Genomic DNA, 21446 nt, shown 5'->3' on the forward strand with positions numbered 1-21446 from the left:
GTGATGACGTAGATGGTTACATAACGTTGGTTTTGTGTGTTTTGAGTTTGCATTTTGAAAATCAATTTTGAGTGAATTAGAAAACTCATACTCCTCATGGGTAAATAAAGCGTTTGACTTGATCAGGCAGGAAAGCTGTAAATCTGAAAATTTAGCCTTGTTGCTTAGATGCAGAAAGGTTAAAGGTTAGATACCAGAAAGAATTGGATTAATTCTTGCAGTGTTACAGTGAGTATAAAATTTTTGAACAAGCGGAAACAAGCTATGTTTTATTTTCATATTTTACATAAACTTTGTCATTTGAGAGTTTGATCCATAAGTAAAAATTTTATTCGAAACAATAACATTGGCTGTTTAAAATATTTCTTTAACAAAGGAGCTGTGCTATTTTTGAGAGGATAAAATTGTGAGGTATGGCTCCATCACTTAACCTATTCATAATAAATTTGCATTATGGTCCATTTGTATTACAACATATAAACAGTAATTGAGTGAATTAAAAAATTCATACTTCTCATGGGTAATAAAACGTTTGACTTGATCAGCAAGCCAACTAAATGTCTTAGCATGCAGGAAAGCTGTTCCACCCGAAAATCTAGCCTTGTTGCTTAGATGCAGAAAGGTTAAAGATTAGTTATAGGTCTAATACCAGAAATAAATTCTGTTGTAAGTGAAAAAGCATCCAAAGAAATAAATTTTGCAATGCCTCTGAAACTTCTATGCTTTATGTACAGATGTCAAAACGAAAATTTTTACTAAAACATCCCCATGGCTTAACTAATGCTATACTGTGTATAATACATTATTTAAATTAGAATTGAGTTGTTTTGGGATAATGGAATTTGTATAATTTTTTTGAAAATTGAGCATAAGCACTCTACTATAGGATTATAGGCTAGTTGATACCAGTTTTAATAATGCAACGTTACCATTGTTTTGTATGTCTTGACTCCTGTGACAGCAACTAACTGTCCTAGCAATAGGAAAATCATGAGTTAGGGACTATCAGCCTTGTATCCTGTAGCTCCAAAAGAATAACAATCACGCCACTACCTTCATATGGGAGAACAGAACTATAAGTATATACAGATCTTCAAAAAAAACAACTTTAAATATTATGTTATGTGAAGTTGTGAATGTATTTTGCAGATATTGTAAGTGTTAATCTATTATTTATTTGAAAAAAAAAGTTTTATACTTTACATTATCTTGGACAGTGCAATACAGTGGGTGCATTTTTGCCCTTTTTAATCAGCATCATGACCAATGTAATGGAAGAAGTCGCTGTATTGGAACAGGAAGAAGGATGGGGCCTGCTCTTTCAACAGATCAAATTAACATCGGCTGAATATGACTTACCTTGCTCAGCAGCAAGAATGTTGGAGAACAGAAGCAAAAATAGATACAGAGATGTCAGTCCATATGACCACTGTCGAGTTCAGCTGATTGACGGCTCAAATAATTATATCAACAGCAGCCTTGTCACAGTAGAAAAAGCAGATCGCCGGTACATACTATGCCAAGGTCCTCTGCCCACTACATCTGGACAAATGTGGCAAATGATTTGGGAACAGAAATCAAAATCAGTGATTATGTTGAACAAAATTATGGAAAAGGGCATCAGAAAATGTGATCAATATTGGCCTACAAACTATCAAAAACCACTTGTCTTTAAAGATGTTGGATATAGCGTGTCTTTGATATCAGAGAAGGACAAACAAAATTTTGTTATTCGTGAACTTAAACTTACTAAACTGGTAGATGGAAATGAAGTGGCAAGAAATATATTTCAGTTTCACTACACAGCTTGGCCGGATTTTGGAGTACCGGAATCGCCAACTGCATTTTTAGATTTTCTTGCCTGTGTTCGTGAACATGAAGTCTTAGAAAATAAATATGGTCCAGCAGTAATCCACTGCAGTGCTGGGATTGGGAGATCTGGGACATTTGCTTTAGTGGACACATGTCTCGTGTTCCTTGAAAAAGGTATAGATTTTGATATAAAGGAAACTTTGCTCGAGATGAGAAAGTATCGTATGGGGCTTATCCAGACAGCTCATCAGCTTCGCTTCAGCTTCTTTGCTATAGCTGAATGCGAAAGAATTCTACAAAATAGAGAAGATGACGACAGCGATGAAAGTGAAGAGCTAGAATACACTGAAATGAATGCAGATGAATTCCGTGCATCAAATGGTGATTACATTCGGATAGACAAGGAACTGCTTTCTCAAAAGAACATGGAAAATGAAGGAGAAAAAGACATGACAGACCGAGGTGAACTGAATGGCTCTATCGAAAACAAGGAAGTAAAGCACGCTTCCAATTCAATGCAACCATCTGATGGTGTATCCATTCCAGCAAAAACCTCTACTTTTGAGATGACAGAAAACAGTGTGAAAACTAGTGATATCAAAATTCATACAGATTCTCCAACTACAACCTCTTCTCTACATTCACATGATCACAACGCAGCTGAATTAAACAATTTACGACAAAGAGCTGCAGGGGATAAACTAGACTCTACCAGAAAAGAAATTGAAGACATAAATCATCTTACAACAGAACAGGAGTTAGGCTGGTCTTGGAAGCTAGGCATAGCTGGTGGAGTAACTGCAATTGCTTGTGGACTGGTTATTCGATACTGGTTTAATGGTTGACGCTTACACTAAATCGTACGTGCTGAAACAAAGAGCATGAGGCTGATTCTCGTTGCAGAGTAGAATAATGCGCTTTCTGTGAATTGTGAGTCCACAGTCACCACTAGATGATATGGGAAAATTCACGACAAACAGTGGCAATTAACTTGCAATTGATTTAAAGGCGATTTTTTGTAAATGTAAAGCCTATTTTATACCGCGCCATAACAAAATGGTAGGTTTATTGCAACAGTTCTTTGAGCTGTTATGAACAGTGCTTCATAGAAACAATGTTCCAACTCAAGCTCGAACTTGGAAGGGGGCTTTGGTAAAGTTTTTTTTTTTTTTTACTGACGTATAAGTTGAAACAAATGCTTCAGTTTAAAAAGCAAGTGTTGTTTATTTATTTTGATGAACCCTCTATTATTTCGACTCATAATTAATAATTATGTTTCTGGCTTTCTAAACCCAGTCATGTTACAATTGCTGCCACTGCATTTTAATCTGCTTGGTATAAGTGGCGCCAATGAAGGTGGAGAGTCAAGAAGATGATACAATGCCACATCAGCATGAACTTTTCTAGCACAATAAGTCAAAGAATTGCATGAGCTGTAAATAACATTTATTTGTGAATGGACATGCGATTAATTAATTATCAGTGATGACTTTTACTTCACTTTCTAAACCTGATTTAGTCCGGCCACGAAGACCACCAACAGCCAACATTACCTGATTTCGTAGTTCTTTTAGGAAATGCTGTAACTCCTACACAGCTTCCTAGTTGCTATAAAATCTGTTTCGACCGCATTAAGCTTTTTAATACGTACGATATCCATGCGATTCTAAGTAGAGCAATAGAGCATAGACCTTATAACTTTAGATCAGTATTGTTGTGAAAACCGCACCAATTTGCAACTGTATTTATGGACTATGAATTGGTTTCAAGTGGCGATATCAATAGCACTATTCAAAACTTAGTACTTTAATACTCGAAAAATCATTACAGTCAAAACCATGTGGTTGATAGAACGAAACATGTGCTGGTTATTCTAGTCAGTAAAAGTTGCCGTTTTTACATCGTTTCAACGTCTAGTGAGTTTTAAATACGTAAACAAGGCATTATTTGTCTGAAGGCCGCGCACACAAATGTTTTTACCAAACCTACAGCCAAACGACAGCATATTTTCTTCAGATTTTCTTAGCTGCAACAAAATATTCAACATCACATTTCTCACCAACGTGAGACCAATCCCGACTAGCTCGTCAGGCCGTATTGTACGGCATGACGAGCTAGAGCCTACTGGTGTAAATGTACCACCAATGCTGTCTATTTTTCAGTGTAACTGTGTATCCCATTGTTCCGGAATGCTGCGATTTTATTTATTTTGTTTTGCTTTAACAATGAATTCTGTACAAAAACACGTGTCGTTGTTTTTTACTCCTTCTGCAAGCAAGGGGACTTTCAAGATCAATGCTTTTTATGAAAAGTTCAGTTGACTGTATTCCCAGAAAGCCACTTCAAGTGATGTGTCCGACCAAATTTACGGCAAATGCGTAAAAGTAGATTGTGTTTGAAAAAAACTATATTCCAAAACCTTGTCATATGCTCCTCGTCAGGCATCCAGTGCTTATTAACATTGATTCAACGTTGCTGGGATGTTAAATCAATATAAAAAGGAATGATTTGCTGCTGGCTAGGTTAATCAATGAGGCCTTGCCACACCGACAGACCGTAAAGTGACGTTGTACCACAGTGGTATGCAGTAAAGTTTAATCATAAAAATAGTTATGACTTTCTTTTTGAAAACCATATTAACCCAACTGTATGGTCACAATTCATAACCCAGTCAGCAAATCAGTCCTATTTTGCATTGATTTAACATCTGTAGACTTTGTGAAAACGATCAGATTTGCTGGCTGAGGTTTGGATAGTCAGTGACTATGAAACGTTGTGATGATGTGAAAATTTGCGAAAATTGTCTCGAAAAGACAAGCAAAAAATGCCAATTTTACCTCAACTGCATTGATCATGTCAATCCTTTTGTCCAACAACCGATCGACTTCCACGAGATCTCGCTTGCGCACAGCTTCCAGCAGCCTGAAACGGCAATAAAGGTCATTCATTTCAGCAAAAGAACACCTTTGTTTATACGCAGGCAGCATCACTGGTGATGTAATTGCTTTTCTAGCAACCGCAGTTTCAGAATGACGCCTACCAGGAAGCGAAGCCTCGGAACCGAGAGGATGTGATGATAAAATAGATAACGCATTCTAGTGAAGATAACAAAGGATAAGTCTTGCTTAGCTGAAACGTACAATAAAGAAACTGCACATAAACCAAGACAATGGTTTGTTGCATGTTGTCAGGACGTCAACATACGTTGATTCAATGAAAAAATATAACGAAAGTGATGTCAATGGATCAGGCCGCTTTCAACAAAGCTGATTAGCAGGAAAATGACAAAAGAGAAAGCACTAATATATGCATGAGATGGACAATAGAACATTGATATAAAAGTCTTCGCATATCAGCAGTCACATTGCAAAAACTGTTTGAATATATAATGGATTGTTGCTTTCATTCAACTCCAATAAGGCTCAGATGATATAGCAATTTTGTGACTAAAAATTCAGTGCCAGTTTATTTTTGCCTTAACTGTCAATGTAGCCTATTTAACGTGTGTTCAAGCAAAATCATTGGGAGTACCTTACAGTCTCCAGTTTTGAAAATCTGTAAAGCGTAAATTTTGCTTTCAAGATCAACAAATTAGTGTTTGTTTTTTCCTATTCATACGTCTGCGCCTAGTTTGACCCACATACAGATCCATTACTATTTTTCCCCGAAGTTCTGTTTCTGAAACAAACAATCATTGAAATTGTCCTTGTGTATTGGAACAAGTGGATTGAAACAGTATAAATATTTTCAAGCTGAAGGCCTACCCCACAGTTCACAGCACAAGCAAACAATAAATGATCAATAAAAATTCCACGATGTTAAACAACCGTCACTTTCGTGGAACTGCAAGCGTTAACGGTATTTCAACTACTTTGCAATTTTTTGAAGCGTAGCGCTCCGCATTTCAGCAATTTTCTCAGATGCTCCACTTGCTTTGCAAAATTGGCCATTTTTGCATTAATTCAACGTCTGCAGGGGTTAAAATAGCAACGTCGAGCATACTCATGTCAGGTAACGTTGCAATGGCACCAAAATCAATGAAAAAGGAATGATTTTCCTTTGTGGGAAACGTCTTATTAGGAACCAAAAAACGCGTTTATACTGCTTGATCGTATAGGTGGGACTAACTGAGAAAGTGAAGGGTCAAGAAGATGATACAACGATACATAACTTTTGTCTAGCACAGCAAGTCAAAAATATCAATCGCTCAAGAGCACGCTGTTTTTGGCAAGACACAAGCATGCCTAAAAGTGGATATAAAAATGGTCTTCTTTGCTCTTCCGCCTTCTTAACCTAAATCTTAAACCACTAGCATGAGCCCGAAAGAAAATCCTGTGGTTGATTAGAGATTTAGAATGATTTAGTGGAAAGGAGGGGGCAGAGAAAGCCAATCTATGTATCCACGCTCACGCATATCATTAAGTTACCACAAACAAAGCCCACGCTCCTGAGCGATGTCTAACCGGCGCACTTTCCAAGCGTCAAACCAGAGCTCTAACAACTCGGCTATCCAGCCAGGAATTGAGTTAGAAAATTATATTTTGTCAGCAAGCCGCTTTCATGACAGCAGTCTGTGCTACACATAAGCCCTTATAGATCGCAAAGAAAATAATCAGCTCAAACTCTGCAACAAGACATCCATGAACTCTTTGTTTCTCGTTATAAACCACTGCAGTAACGTGAAGTTATCTGTAATTGTAACTCAATAAATGGGGTGTCTTTGCTGTGTGCAACATAGCCCTGACAGCAAACAAACTATCATAAACGTTGGTGGACATGCCAGAGCACAAACGTGTAAAAATAATGTAACAAACATGGGCTTCTAAACGAGAGTAAGCAGCTGTTTTGAACAGAATGGCCCGTTTCGGTGAGTCCAATCCCTTTCGGTGATTTTTTCAATTTTTGTATTTAAATTATCGGGTACCGTAGCCTAATTATCATTGCCGTTTTAGGGTTAGGGGTCAGAGGTTAGGAACTCACCGAATAGTTGCAGACCCGTTTTGAAAAGAGACACCTTTGTAGCTATAGCTCGTAGACGTAGACAAAGAAAAACGGTATATCTCCCTCAACGTTTGCAATGCTAGATTTAAACTAACTTGGTTGAACTATGGAAATTTACAACCATATGCCGTCACCTTTGAATCAATTTGCTTTGAACAGTAAAACCCTAGCGAGCAACAAGTTTTTTTTACGTGTTACAGAAAAAACTGATTTGCTGCATGGAATAAGTAGTCAAATCACAGGCTTGCTTCAACTGAACGCCGAGCACTTACAAAAACAATGGAAAACTCAAGGCTACGAAAATGAATGACCAACAAGTTCTGAGAAGTTGTTCATATGTGAATCACTGGGCTCAATTATTACGGTACTTCAAAACGCCTTTCTCTTGACTACCAAATAAAACAATTTAAACACAGGCACTTGTGGAAGCACTAAGCCAAACACTGTAAAATTTAATTCCAATCATGTAAAAATCTTGTTTGTCAAAAACCAAAATAGTGCATTGATGTAAGGAAATGTACACTCAACGATACTTAAATACTACTATAGGTAGTAAAGAAGGGTCTGCTACTATTCGGTGAGTCCGATTCGGTGAGTCTGATTCGGTGAGTTCCTAACTTCTAACCCCTAACCTTAACCCCTAACCCTAAAACGGCAATGATAATTAGGCTACGGTACCCGATAATTTAAAAAAAAAAAATTTAAAAATCCCCCGTTAAGGGATTGGACTCACCGAATCGGACTCAAGGTTGTAAGTGTATCTTGTAACACATCGCGATTTTCAAGTTGAATATAGCTGTGTTGTGCATTGCTGCATTGCAGTATGTGTATCATTCAGTTGAAAAAACAAAGTTTTTCTGTTTGCTATTGAAGTGACAAATCCGGCGAGTGATCTGTTGAAAAATTGTCGAATTTTCAAGAATAAACTTTTCAAGAATAAACCATTTACTCAAAAAAAAAAGATTGTGTTTTGCTATTTATCAAGACTTCATTAACGCAGTCCTTTATCAGTGTTGGAACAGGCTCAAATTTCACACATTTGACCACGGTGTTTTTTTGATGCTACACAGTAATATGCCAAAAGCCAAATGAATAGGATTGCAATATGTTTTAACATTTCATAACACATGTAATGTACGGGATAAGCATTAAAATTTGATGACTCAGATCGAAAAACACTTTATTGGCTGGGATGCGTAGCAAAGCTGCAAATGATCTATCACCGTCAGTGCTATGTGAAGCTAACAACAACACGTACTTTAAAAAGAAGACAGGAAAAGAACTTTCAAACAACAGAAAATTTTAAGCAAAAATACAGTTCTAAGAAAAACCATTTCCAGAAATCGCCTTTGAGATCGATCTTTGAGAGCAATCACCAAAAACAGCTTAAATTAGTCCAACTTTTACATTGCATCGACATCTGCAAACATTGAATCATGCAAAACAGGACTAATTGCTGTCTGGGCAAAAACAACAGTAGCCATGTGACAGTAAAAAAAAAAAAAAACGTTTGCAGAAAGATTGTAAAACAATACAGCTTGAATAACTTCATTGCATGACAAAGCTCAACAGCAAAATCTATCATTTTTACATTGATTCAACGCCTGCAGACTGCAACGGAACGCTGTAAAACAAGCTAAAAATGAAAAAATAAACGCCATAACAATGCATTTCAGCTTGTTTGCCTTACAGCAAATTTTGCTATGGTTGATTTCAGGAAATGCATCACAGCGAGACTTCTGCTTAGAATGTGAAAAGCAATGTTAAACATACGAAATAATCCAACCAAATTGCGCCAAATTTCGCGCTTTTGCTACTACAGCAAGCAAACCAACCTTTGCTACATTGATTCAATGTCTGTAGATGTTAAACCAATATAAAAAAGAATTGATTTGCAGACTGTGATGACTGATGAAGCTTTATCGATCATTAAAAGAGCAGAGAAGCTACCTAGGATTTCAACTGGTAATAACTCAGCACTGTGATATCTAGTGACATCATGTGAACGTAATGACATTGCATTTTCTGCCGAGATGACAACACTCTAGACTTGATGAGGCGATGCACTTTGTATGGGACAACTGATGGCAAATACCAGGTGAGAAAATCCGCCAGTCTTACATTGATTTAACGTCTGCAGGCGTAAAATCAAAGTTTTTTTTTTTTTCATCACTCCAAGTGCTATTCGTCCTGTTGGCATTGATTCACTGTCTGCATACGTTCAGTCCACGAAAAAAGGATAAATTTTGTTAGCAAAGATACTTGCGTGTTTTCTTGCTAGGGTCGCCTTTGCATGGAATGAAAAATTTCAAGCTTGTAATGCTTCGAATTAAGTACGACAATGAAAGAAGTGACATAGAACACGGAAAAACACAACAAAACCAGAGAAAACAAATCAGTAATTTGCTAAAAAAAGACAATATTGTCAGCTGATGAAACTGACGAGAACGAACGCAAGAATACAACCCAATCGCTACTGAAGCGTAACCGCCCTTCAGTTGTGCGTGGACTAATTCAACACAAAGACCAACACAAATTTTGGACGGCAATTGAAGTTTGCAAACTAAACACTAAAAAATGTCGATTCCATTTAATAACGAAAACATCTTTGCATTTAATCACAGAATTTCACTGGGCAAGTCGATTAGTCCTTTGCGGTTAAGTCATCATTATTTCATGACAAGTGCATCTGAACTGTGAGAGAACTTGTTTCAGAAGATTTCGACTCGACTGGTATGTCAGGATACGAGAGTAAATTTGCACAGCAATTAATGGATTACTGAACAGTAAACAGAAAGGATAGCTCAGTTGGTTGCGCGAGACTTCGTGAACGAAAAAGCTTCAAAATCAAGCGGCGCTGGTTCGACTCTCGGGGTGTGCGCTTGAGCAACGCATTCTAAGGACTGAGGATTGCTCTCCATTCAGTGTTGCCAAATGGATGGAATAATCCCCTGGCAACCAGACTTCGACCGGAAATTTCATTCTGTCAATCTCGATAAAACTACCAGGAGTAACATATCAAGGCTTTGTCAGTCCGAAGATAAAGATTTAAAAAACAAATCAAGGGAGATCACGTGATAGGTTTTGCGTTGAGTAATGATATGTGTTTTTAAATCTAATGTTGTTTTCAGCGCTTCCACAAGGTGCAAAGTCATAAAAAGGCTCACAGAAGAACGATCTTATTAGATTAGTTAATGTAAATGTAAGGTTGTTTTTTATCTATTAGATGGTTTCTACGAACCGGTGTTTGGTAGAAACTGGCTGGTAACTACGACATGTGACAAAAAGCTAATGCGACGAAATAAACAGACACAAAAATTGAATAGCCTCTTCGGATTACGCTTGTTTAGATATTGAAAATTAACACCGCCCAGACAGCAAATCAACCGTTTTTTACATTAATTCAACGTCTGCGGACGTTGAATCAATGTAAAATACGGTTAATTTGCTGCCTGGGTGGGACATAACGTGTCGAAGGCGTGTCGCCTAAACATGCATCATACTACAACGATACGCTTTGCTGGTCTGCTATGTAAAATAGAATTATTCAATGGCAGATTGAATGAATACCTCAGACATCCGTGGGCAAAATTTTCATCACACAACTTAATTTTGCAGGTTTATAGAATGAAAGGAAAGCTTAATCAAATACACCGTATCATTGCTTTAAACCTACACTAACCTTGATTTAACGTCTGCAAACAATGAATAAATGTAAAAAAACACTGATTTTCTGACTGAAGCTCTCAATTCTTTTGGCTGTATTATAACCGCAGCAAAACGAGTTCTGACCTAAACAGCAAATCAGTCCTTTTTTGCATTGATTCAACGTTTGTAGACGTGGACCAATTTGCTCGCTGGGGGTATCTTTGAAATCCCCGTCAAAGATAACCAACAGAGGGAGTGTTTGAACACTCTATTATAAAGTGCAGGAAGCACATAGAAATGCAGAACACGGTAGCTCAGTAATGTAGTTTTAACGATTACACGCTTTAACAGAATGAAAGAAATTAATGCTGTGGCAGGACCAAGAAGTATTTACACAAAAGCAACAGCGTTGAAAAAAACTATTATGAAAAAAAACATTGGCTATTCCGACTCTTCTATTCTTACAAAAATCACATAACGGCGTTGTGGGATAGTACCATAGACTCCTGAAGGAGTCGATGAATAGTACATTGAAAGCCTGGATGAATGTAGAAGAACGAGTTTTGCAAGCTATGGAGAGCCATAGACCTTCATGATACACTAACCAACGAGTAATCAACTCAACAAGTGCGCTGCAAAAAAGCCTCATTGAAGATTTCCTCAGCTCAGAAAGTGAGAGTGCCCGGAAAGAGTGGTATTTTTTTTGCAAAAAGCAAATCTACCAAAGCACAAAACTGTAAAGCAGTTGTAAGCGAGAAGTGGCTTCTCGTTTGTAGAATCTCGCGTCTCTCTCGCAATTCGATCGCGAGTCTCTCGATCTCAAACAGTTCTCTCGCCACTCGACCGAAAGAGAAGTGCTGAAGACGAGAGACTATCCATTTCAAGAACAAGAGATAGTGAGCCTTGTCTCGATAAAAGTTGTGAAATTTACGGCTGGCCGGCAGGCAAACCATAGCTTTTTGACAATGATCTGCAAACTTCCAATGAATACAAAAATGAATTGATTTTCCGACCCAAAAGCATCCACTGTTGGCTTCAGGAACGGACAACGTGGACAAAAGCTATTTTATGAGGAAAAAAATGAAACGTCACATGCAGAGACGATGGCAATATTCCACCGAAGAAATTACAGCCCTGATCAATTAGCGTTACAAACTAGCACAACAGCAGAATCTGTGCTGAGGCCGGAAACTAAGCGTGTGACGTTTGCTCAGAAAACAAACGATTTCTCACTGGCCCAACGCATGGTCGTTGTCACATCGTTTTGATGATAACATCTGTCTTTCCTCAGACAGCAAAACCAGTCATATTTACATTGATTCAACGTCTGCAATGTAAAAACGACAGATTTTGCTGTATGTGTTTTGTGTACATTTGACGTCACGCGTAGGAGGAGGGTAACTCGGCAAGTAAAAATTGTCATTTTTAAGTCGTTTCAACGTCGCAAGACGTTCGCTGGTTGGGAAGGCATGGACTGATCCATTTTATTCGCTCACTTTGTGGCAAAATGATCTGTTTTTCCAATGAAATCTTAACGAGACACTCATTCGAAAACGTAAAATGCTCAAGCAAAATTTTACTTTGATGTTACGCATCATGCTGCCAGATTATGGCAACAATTAAGAAAATATAGACAAATAAAACCTAACAACCAGACGGCATTTAACAAAATAACATGAAAATAAACTAAAAATTACAAACGTTTTCGGCCATACTTATGTTAGCCTCTTTCAAGTAACCAACTGACTGATGTTCTTAATAAATTGAAATTATAGATCTGATCTACATAAACAGAAATCGAAAAAAGAAACGCATAAGAATGAAACGGCAAGACAGTTTTTTCCTAGGCAATTAAGCGTCATGTGATTTGCCTCTCCTCTGCATTGCGGTTTCATTCTTATGCGTTTCTTTTTTCGATTTTTGTGTATGTAGATCAGATCTGTAGTTTCAATTTATTAAGAACATCAGTAAGTTGGTTACTTGAAAAAGGCTAACATGAGTATGGCCGAAAACGTTTGTAATTTTTAGTTTATTTTTATGTTATTAAGTTAAATGCCGTCTGGTTGTTAGGTTTTATTTGTCTATGCTTAAAAAAATCACCACTCTACCACGATTGTATCAAGAAAATATCACAATAAAGAAGTATAGAAAACATGCAGAACAATTAAATAATATCATTTATTGATCAATGATCAGCCTTTTTTTAGACATGAATTTGTATATTTTAACATTGATGGCACTGTTCGGGGAGGTTTAACTGTAATGAGTGTTGAAATTCGAATTGTGGAAAAAACGTTGTCATCTACTACGAACAAAACCTTTAAAACTATGATTTAAGCTGCAAAACGTTTTCTCGTGAACAGAAAAATAAGGTAACTAGACAATGCACGCAACAAAGTTGAAGTTGTATTGTATTAAACCATGTTGTATTGTTGTATCTTGCCTGTCTTCGGTACAAAAAGTGTATCAGCTTTATCACAGGCCAAAACAGAACGCAAAAGAACAGTGTGTTCATGACATCTTAAGAAAAACGACCAAGCGCTGCAGTCAGCAACTGATTCATTCAGCGTCTGGTTTCATTGCCTCCATTAACGAGTACCACACAACAGTCCTCTAGCGCCACCCAAAAATGTCAAGGACTAGCCGAAGGAAATTACCTCACAACTCATTGGTGCGGAACGGTGAAACGTCACAAAGACAGAAGCGAAGAGAACTGAGCGCAATAAGACACCGCGCAGCCAAGTCGGTGAAAAAGTGGCATGGTTTTCTGAAACGTCATGAAGTCACACCAACTGCCACTGAGTGGTCGGCCTGAAAGGCCATTGGTAAACGCATTATCACATCTGCTTTGCAACTTGAGACGGCACTGTCATAATATAAATAGGCTGAAGCCTGAAATAGTGAATGACAACGCTGTCCACGATGTCTTGCTGTTGCCACTTGATAAATACCACAAGTTGGTAAAACCTTGCAATCCGGCGCACCACAAATGGAAGAAAAGCAATCAACAAATAAAAATTGTCCTGAGAAACCTTGGACACATTTATAAAAAGTGTTAAAATTTCCTCTCATCACCAACCAGTGAAAGTTGTTTTACGTTGTTTCAACGTCTGGTGACGTAAAACCGATAGAAAAAGTCAAATTTGCTGGCATTGCATACGTCTCAGTTCTTTATACAAAACGTCACCAGGTTTGGTGTGTATCCAAACAAGAAAAAAATCTACAAAAAAATTACTGAAAAACAATTCAGGTTACTTTAAAATCAAAAGCCCACGAATACAAACTGAAAGGATGCAAACAATACCATGACCACATGGGTAGCCATGATAAAACAAACGCAAAATGTCCACGGTATCTAGGCCATACCGGTAGTTCAAAAAGCTTCAATGTGACCACTGACCAATTGTAGTGCAGTCACAAAGTAACAGTCACCGACTGTAGCGTGTCACCAAACAGTAATATTCCAAACAGCAAAATCCGTCGTTTTTACAGACATTAAATCAATGTTAATATGACGGATTTTGCTACCTGGGACATTCTTGATAAAGGTTCGGGGTATCAACAGTGGGGATCAACTGAGATATACAAGGATGTCATCACTGCTTCTTTTAAGTGTTATTTTGATGCTTGAACTGGGTGTCAAAGCATGCTCCTGCTGTGAGCGTAAAACGAAACTTTTCAAACTTTTAACTAAGGTACTGCACAACAAACCACTTTATTGATCACTTGGCTATAAATGGCAAAGGTTTCTGTGTAGGGTTTGCATAGATAAGCTTTTCGCGCTGACAATGATGTATCAACAATTGAAATCATAAATACAACCATGACCTACAACAACCAGCAAAATCTGCAATTTTTACATTGATTCAACGTCTGCAGACGTTGTAGGCAGATGTTGCTATCTGGAAATGTACCAGTTGTACCACATCGTGATCTTTACTGTTCTTGGTTTCACGTTGTTGACACGATACGCAACTTTGTATCGACTGCCGCGAAACACATGTTTTTAGAAAAGTCTTGATGGCTAGTGTGGAGGCTACACCGGTAGCCTATGGTTAGCGAAACACAATGCTCGCTGTTCTATAGTGAGTAGTCAGGTAGTGCTGACGCCAGGAAGATCGCTTCTTTTTAACAAGGCGAAGTATATTTGAAAACATTTACTCTAACGTGGTTCTTATATCACATAGAGGTCCTAATGGTTGAAACAGACTGTAAAACGCAAACCAACATATGTTATAGTCAGTGCATCTATGCATTAAACTTCGTCAATTGTACAGCACGTATAACGAACCTTGCAAATTGTCCCATTTACGCCAAACACTATGTTCTTGCTTTCAAAGTCTTCCTTAATCTAATGCATCGTATCAGCTTTTCTTTAGATGACTTCATCTTAGAAACTGCGGGCATTGGTGGAAGAGTTGCACAAAAACTAAATCACACTGTGATTAAAATGTCTAATGCCTTTAGGTTTAAGTGAAATGTATGATGACAAAACCTGACACAACAAATAGTCCTGAGGTGATTCTCGTGTTTAAGCAGCTGACGTATATATTGCACACAAGTGCTCTATATCTACTCCGTATTCTTAGGGAGATTGGAAAAACAAACGCAGGTAGATAATGGGTGGCATATCAAATAAGAGCAGGGATTCTTAAACTTTTTGAGCCGCGCCCCCCTTTGACGTGTCATCCAAACTTGCGCCCAACCAAACTACAAAATTAGCAAACATTAAAGTGTAATGACTACAGGAATTTATATTTAGCTTTCATCAATGTGAGGGATCTGTAATTGTTTTTCGGAAACCAAAAGTTTAATTCGAGGCTTTGTAGCTGATAATGCACACTTCAGATCGGCTTCACAATCAATAAGTTTGTTTCGATGTTTTGTTTTTATGTTCAAAATTGTAGAAAAGCTACTTTCGCACAGATAAGGACGAAAACGGAAGGACGAAAACGGAAGAAGTGTGCGTATCGCCACGCTACCCACTCCCTCCCTTGTATATGTGCAAATATTTAACCCAAAAATCAGTTAGTGGCATTGCTTCATAATCGTCTTTTGCAGTGGAGTTACACTTTATTTCCAATAATTCCTCTTGCAAACCGTCGGGAAGAATGTCCTCGTTAGCACGAAAGGGATTTCTTGTCATCTTCCATTCTGGAAGGTCGGTGTCACCCAAGTCTGGAAAATAGCGTTCGAATTCTTGTTTCAAAAGCTGAAGGTGAGCCTCCACTTCAGCCTTAAGCTCACCTTCCAGTTCAAGTTGCTTTTTGTCAAGTGCAGTATCTAGGTTGGTAAATGAAGCTGCATTTCCTATTTGTATTCGGCGGTGCCACAACCCCAGCTTTGCCACAAATGCTCGAATGGAATCATAGCTATTAATCCGGTTAGTATTTCTGCCCTGCAAGAGCAGATTTAAGTTATTGAGAGCCTCGAAAATGTCCACGAGGTATGCCAACTCCAGCTGAAACTTCTCTGATGAAAATGGGCAGAAGGAGATCTTGCTTCCCATGAGCTTCCAAAAATAGCATCAGTTCATCTCTCATTTCATACACGAGGGCTAACTGATTACTAGGGCCATTTAAAGTCATTAAAGTCATATTTTTTTCTATGCATCAGTAAGTCGTGTATTCAATTTTAACGCAAAAACCGCATCCCTATGAGGTATATTAAGAAAGTTATGAAGTCATATAAAGTCATATTTTCATGGTTAGGTCATAAATCAGCTTTTTAAGTTATATAGTCATATTTTTGAGTTATAAAGTCATACCGTTGTATACTTTAAATAAAAAGTACCAATTTAAGCGGTGAAGCAATTAAGCACTAAGAAAGTAAGGCAATTTCTGATTGAACGAAGGCAAACTGTAGGATTAGCCTACATAACACTTACAGTCACAGACCTATACTTTATGAGGTCACACATTGCATTAAAGTGAAAGAAATAGTCAATGCATGGGAAGGTGAAGGAGTTATTGTAAAGAGCGTCAAAAATTCAGCCAACGATCCAAAGTTGACTAGTCAATTAACAGAAATATGCCTCCACTACAACAATATTTCAAACTTAATACTCAAAATGGAAAGTTGTACGTACACCATCAAAGAGGACCATGCTGATCTAAATGCCCTTGATTTCGGAAAAGATCCGCTTGAGCTCAAAAATTACATTAAGAAGCGATTGGATAAAAACCATGTGAAACAAATTATGGAGGTACAAAGACAAGACATTTCACCAGCGCTTTATGCAAAACTGCAGAAGTGTCAACCCATGTCAGCGTCTGTGGAGCGCTCATTTTCCTTACTAAAGTCATTTTACGTCCAAATCGTAACTTCAAAAACTCTAACATTCCACACTATGATGAAACTGTACTACAACAGTGGTTTAAAATAAAAATGGATGTGAATTACTGTTATGTTGCGTATGTTTTACTCTTTAGTTCCGTGAGTGACGTTGTTCGCATGTAAAAATAAACGATTTTCACATAAAGTCATATAAAGTCATATTTTCCAAAAAATAAAGTCATATTATTGATTTTTTAAGGTCATATAAAAATGGCCCTACTGATTACCTTTTGATAACCAACGAACAGATGTATGGAAGAGGAGAGTCTTATGGTTCGAATCCATATCCTTGCACAGCTTGGTAAACACTAAACAGTCTCGTATTGACGGCACTGGTTTTGACGAAGTTGACGGTTCGTATAATTACTGTAAGCTTATCTTTCATTGCAGCTGGTAGAGTCCTAGAGGCCAGAGCCTCACGGTGAATCACGCAGTGAGATCCAATGGCATTGGGACTTTTTTGCATTATCCTGGCAATAAATCCACTTAGTCACATAGTTTGATATCGCTCGCGCCCCCCTTCTGAACCTTTCGCGCCCCCCAGTTTAAGAACCGCTGAATAAGAAGGTCTGCTACTATTCGGTGAGTCCGATTCGGTGAGTTCCTAACCTCTAACCCCTAATCCCTATTCCATACCCCCTAACCCTAAAACGGCAATGATAATTAGGCTACGGCACGGTACCCAAAAATTAAAAAAAAAAATTGAAAAAATCACTGAATAAGGATCGGACTCACCGAAACGGGCCATTCCGCAAATGTGATAGGTACAACAGACTTCGCACGGTTGAGTAACTCACAAACCGCGTGCTCTGCAGCCGAAATAATATTCAAGAAGTATCCGACTTACAATTATTACAGCCTACAAAACAACACACATTTAAGCTATTTTTACTTTTAGGCAAAAATACTATATGCTCGTACCGTTGTTTAGAGTAACTGCCTTAGCACACATATATAAAGAAAACAGCTTTCCCCATAGACTAACGATAGTATTTTTTTTTATCACAAGTTAACAAAATAGAAAGCCTAAATCATTAAAACTTACTGCGAGAAATTTGTGCAACAAGTTTGCCAGACTTGCATTTGCATATGCCTAAAACTCAGCAGGAAGGCCAACACCTGATGCAGCAGTCATATTTTTGTTTGGCCAACTTCATATGACACATTCTTAACTGCTTATCCATGTCATGCCACTTTTGAGTAAACACACCAAACACATTTACAGCTTTCTATCAAAACTATGCCGAACATTAATAAGACCACAGACAGTTTCGTCGGACCCTGCGCATCAATGTACTGTATATTGATGCATCACAAAACGAAATGTACACTTACTGTTGGATTACATAATACACCATCCGGTAAAGAGACGTTTTTTTATAACTATAAAACAGCTGAAAATGATTACCGACATTTAGGTGTAGCCTTTGCTAAAGCCCGCCGTCGTTATCAGACACAGTTCAGTCTTACTCAAACACATTTCGCTTAGGTTCACTTTCAAATGACGCTGACTAGCTTTAAAGACCATACGGTGTCATTTTTCTTACTTGGAGATCATGTATTCTCTTTAATGAAAGCTTTTAGTCATGAAAAAGGTTTAGCTTTATTTTCAACCAAATGAAGATTTTTAGTCATGAAAAAAGTTTAGTTATATTTTCAACCGGACTTCATGTTAGGGTTGTACCACTTGAAGCTGAAATTGTTTGTTTTCTGATTTTGAGAAATAGTCAGCAAACCGAAGCAAGATTGGTTTCTTTAATCAGCAACCGTGCGCGTTTAAAAACTCATCCCACCTGTCGACAAATGATCATATGGCCGGATAAAGCTAGCAATTAGAGCACCGAACCCATACGAAGTTGCTTATCACAATCCAGTTTTCAATTTATCGCAATGTGAATAACTCCAAATGGAATGGACGATAGAACCTTTAAAATGATAATAGCAGCGATATGTTTTGTTTTGAAATAAAAAATATTCATAATACTGCATAGGTTGGCTAGATGGCTATCTGAGTGTAAAACTTTTTCTTTGAACTTTGAAGACATCATACACCGACTTGTTTTTTTTGCTTTAGTTTGAACATGAAGCCGACATATTTGCAGTAGTTGTTATCGCAAGTGAGCACAGAGCACACAAATGCATAAGTTATGCACAATAACTTCCTACTAAAATTCGTCGTCAGAACACTGATTAAACGTTTTCAGACGCTGAACCAATGTAGAAGAGGTGGATTTGTTAGGTGGGCAAGCACAACTTCACCAAGGTTGAACCGTTCTGCTTAACCAAATATACAAATGGAAAATGACACATTCCATGGATGTGGCAGAGGTAAAAACCACGGAGCTTATTATCAACTATACAACCTGTCGCGCACCAAATAGTGCACATGGCTTACTGTGGTCCGGATGGCAGCTGAATAACTACTCTACCTGGCTCAATACCAAACCAGGGTATTATCTTTGCTAGACGTCTATGCAGTTAAATAACACCAGCATAAAACGACAGCAACGTTTCTATAACCAATCAGTCAAGTGGTCGTGGCTTTGGTAGTTTGCTTTGGTGAGCCATAAACTTCGAAAACAAGTAACATAACGCTGATAGTCTGACTTGGTTTCATACGTTTTGGACGTAACCATAACGTTTATGAAACGAAAAATGCAGAGTGGTACACAAAGTGCTGCATAGACAGACATACATGAAATGTTTTAACTTTTTTGTGCTTGAGAGAAGCTAACGGTCCTTTAAATTTCACCAGGACAGTGTCAAAATTACTTAAGCTGATGGATGGTCTTATACGCTAATTTTTTCTACACACCACACATGTATACTTGATATTACCACAAACATATCAAAGCATAAAGCACATCGTGATGGTATGTGGTATAAATGTGGTATGCTGAAGGTATTGCCGTGGCTAAGCCAACTCTTTATCAAAGCTGCATTGTGCATTCGGTGAAAAATACTTTGAGCTAAAATGGAAATCAACTATTGTTTGTTGTGACACAATTCATACAGGCAGAAAATCTATTATTTTTACATTGATTCAACGCCTGCAGACGCTGAATCAATGTATTGTAACTTAAAAATGACAGATTTTTCTGTCTGGGTATACATAAACTTGCAGTTGCTCAATAAAATTGGGTCAATCTAGTGTAATTGTGATGTAATTGTAATGTAATTGTGATTAAAACTATGCAATAAAATAATAATTTAACTGACTTTGATATGAGATAAAAATGCAGTTCAAGTCACTACGCTATTACTACTTCTTGCAACAAAAATGTGATCACAAGCTTGTGATGAATTACTTCCTTTAGCAAGCAAGACTGGAAAAGTGTATGTAATCACGGATGTCTTACAATCTTAGCTCTTAATGAAAACTTTTTTAAGTGCTTGTTGATTGTACATTTCCTAATTTCAAAAGATTTCGCATCTTTTAGAGCTTTTACACTTTACAGTCATCATGAAAGTTGAAGAATTTAAAATAAAATCGGTTACTTTTATCTTGTCAGGGCGCAAGTCTGAGAATAACAGCCTTACTTGAAAAAGACATATTGGTCACAATTAACATGACAAAACATCGGTGAGGGTGTAAAAAATATACTGTACGTTTTTAGAGCTGCAGAAAATTGGAAGCAGTCTTTCTATAAGGTAATGGCAAAAATACATCATTGTTATCAATAATGAATTTAACAAGCAAGGTTCAAGCCACATCGTATCTCATGACGCCTTTCGGTTTACACAAAAATTACTCAGCTGCCATGGGCTTTTCAAAGCAGCAAGTTGCTTTAAACATTACTTTAACATTGAGTGGCATTGTGAAAAGGACGTTTGTGTTCTGGGAAGATACATTCAGTCTGTCATAAGATGGTTCACAAATCAGTCAAATCAATATTGATTCAATGTCTGTAGACGTTAATACGACGCAAAAATGGAAACTTTTGTTTGCAGGGTGGGATGCTTCCAGTTTAAACAGCAAACCCAGTAACAAAATTCGTCCTTTATACGTTGATAAAACGTCTACAAACCTTTTTTATCATTGTCAGTTTCAAAGCAAATGAGTGCGGACAGTCAACCAACACGAAAAGAATCGGTTTTTGTAGAAAGCTCTTGAACAGGGAGTAGGTATTATGGCAATCCTCTTTCAAAAACTAATTTTTTTATGTGACGATCAACTAAATAGTTATGTGTAAAATTAACCACGCACCTGGCTCGGATGGGCAGTTTCTGTTGTCGTATTAGACTAAACTTTTATAAAAACAAATATTTTGTGAGGTGTCAATTAAAAAATAGGACACAAGTTGGAACCCACGTATATTTTGTGTTTGCAATCACTGTTTTTTCATTTCTTAGCTGCTATGTTTCTTTTCACCTATCGACATTACACAAGACAAAACAGACTCATACGAACCAAAGGGAAAGTTGACAGAAGTGGAAAATTGTAATAACACTTCTAAATACATGCGATGAAGTCAGCTAACTTCAGACCTGCCAGTCCCTCATAGCAGGTTGATATATTGAGAAGCTTCGCTTGATAATTACTGGCTTGTACAACGCGCTGAGAAAATGGATCAATATATACAACAAGTTCAAAAACAATGAAAATCCAGAAAACCGAGCAAGGCCGCCTGTTTTGTTACTTGGTAGCA

At 37.6% G+C, this 21446-nt stretch overlaps 1 protein-coding gene and 1 pseudogene across 1 annotated transcript in view; one reads left to right on the forward strand and one right to left on the reverse strand.

Moving 5' to 3' along the window:
* Positions 1 to 21446, reverse strand: part of LOC145788302 (uncharacterized) — a 49279-nt gene that overhangs the window by 15948 nt on the left and 11885 nt on the right. The window contains exon 2 of the mRNA XM_082600083.1: positions 4650 to 4734. Coding sequence (XP_082456209.1) covers positions 4650 to 4734 — 85 coding nt within the window. The remainder of the gene's footprint in view (positions 1 to 4649; positions 4735 to 21446) is intronic.
* Positions 1155 to 4052, forward strand: LOC145765663 (tyrosine-protein phosphatase non-receptor type 2 pseudogene; annotated as a pseudogene).

Source organism: Aplidium turbinatum, chromosome 2 (genome assembly GCF_918807975.1).
Source record: "Aplidium turbinatum chromosome 2, kaAplTurb1.1, whole genome shotgun sequence".
NCBI lineage: Eukaryota > Metazoa > Chordata > Ascidiacea > Aplousobranchia > Polyclinidae > Aplidium > Aplidium turbinatum.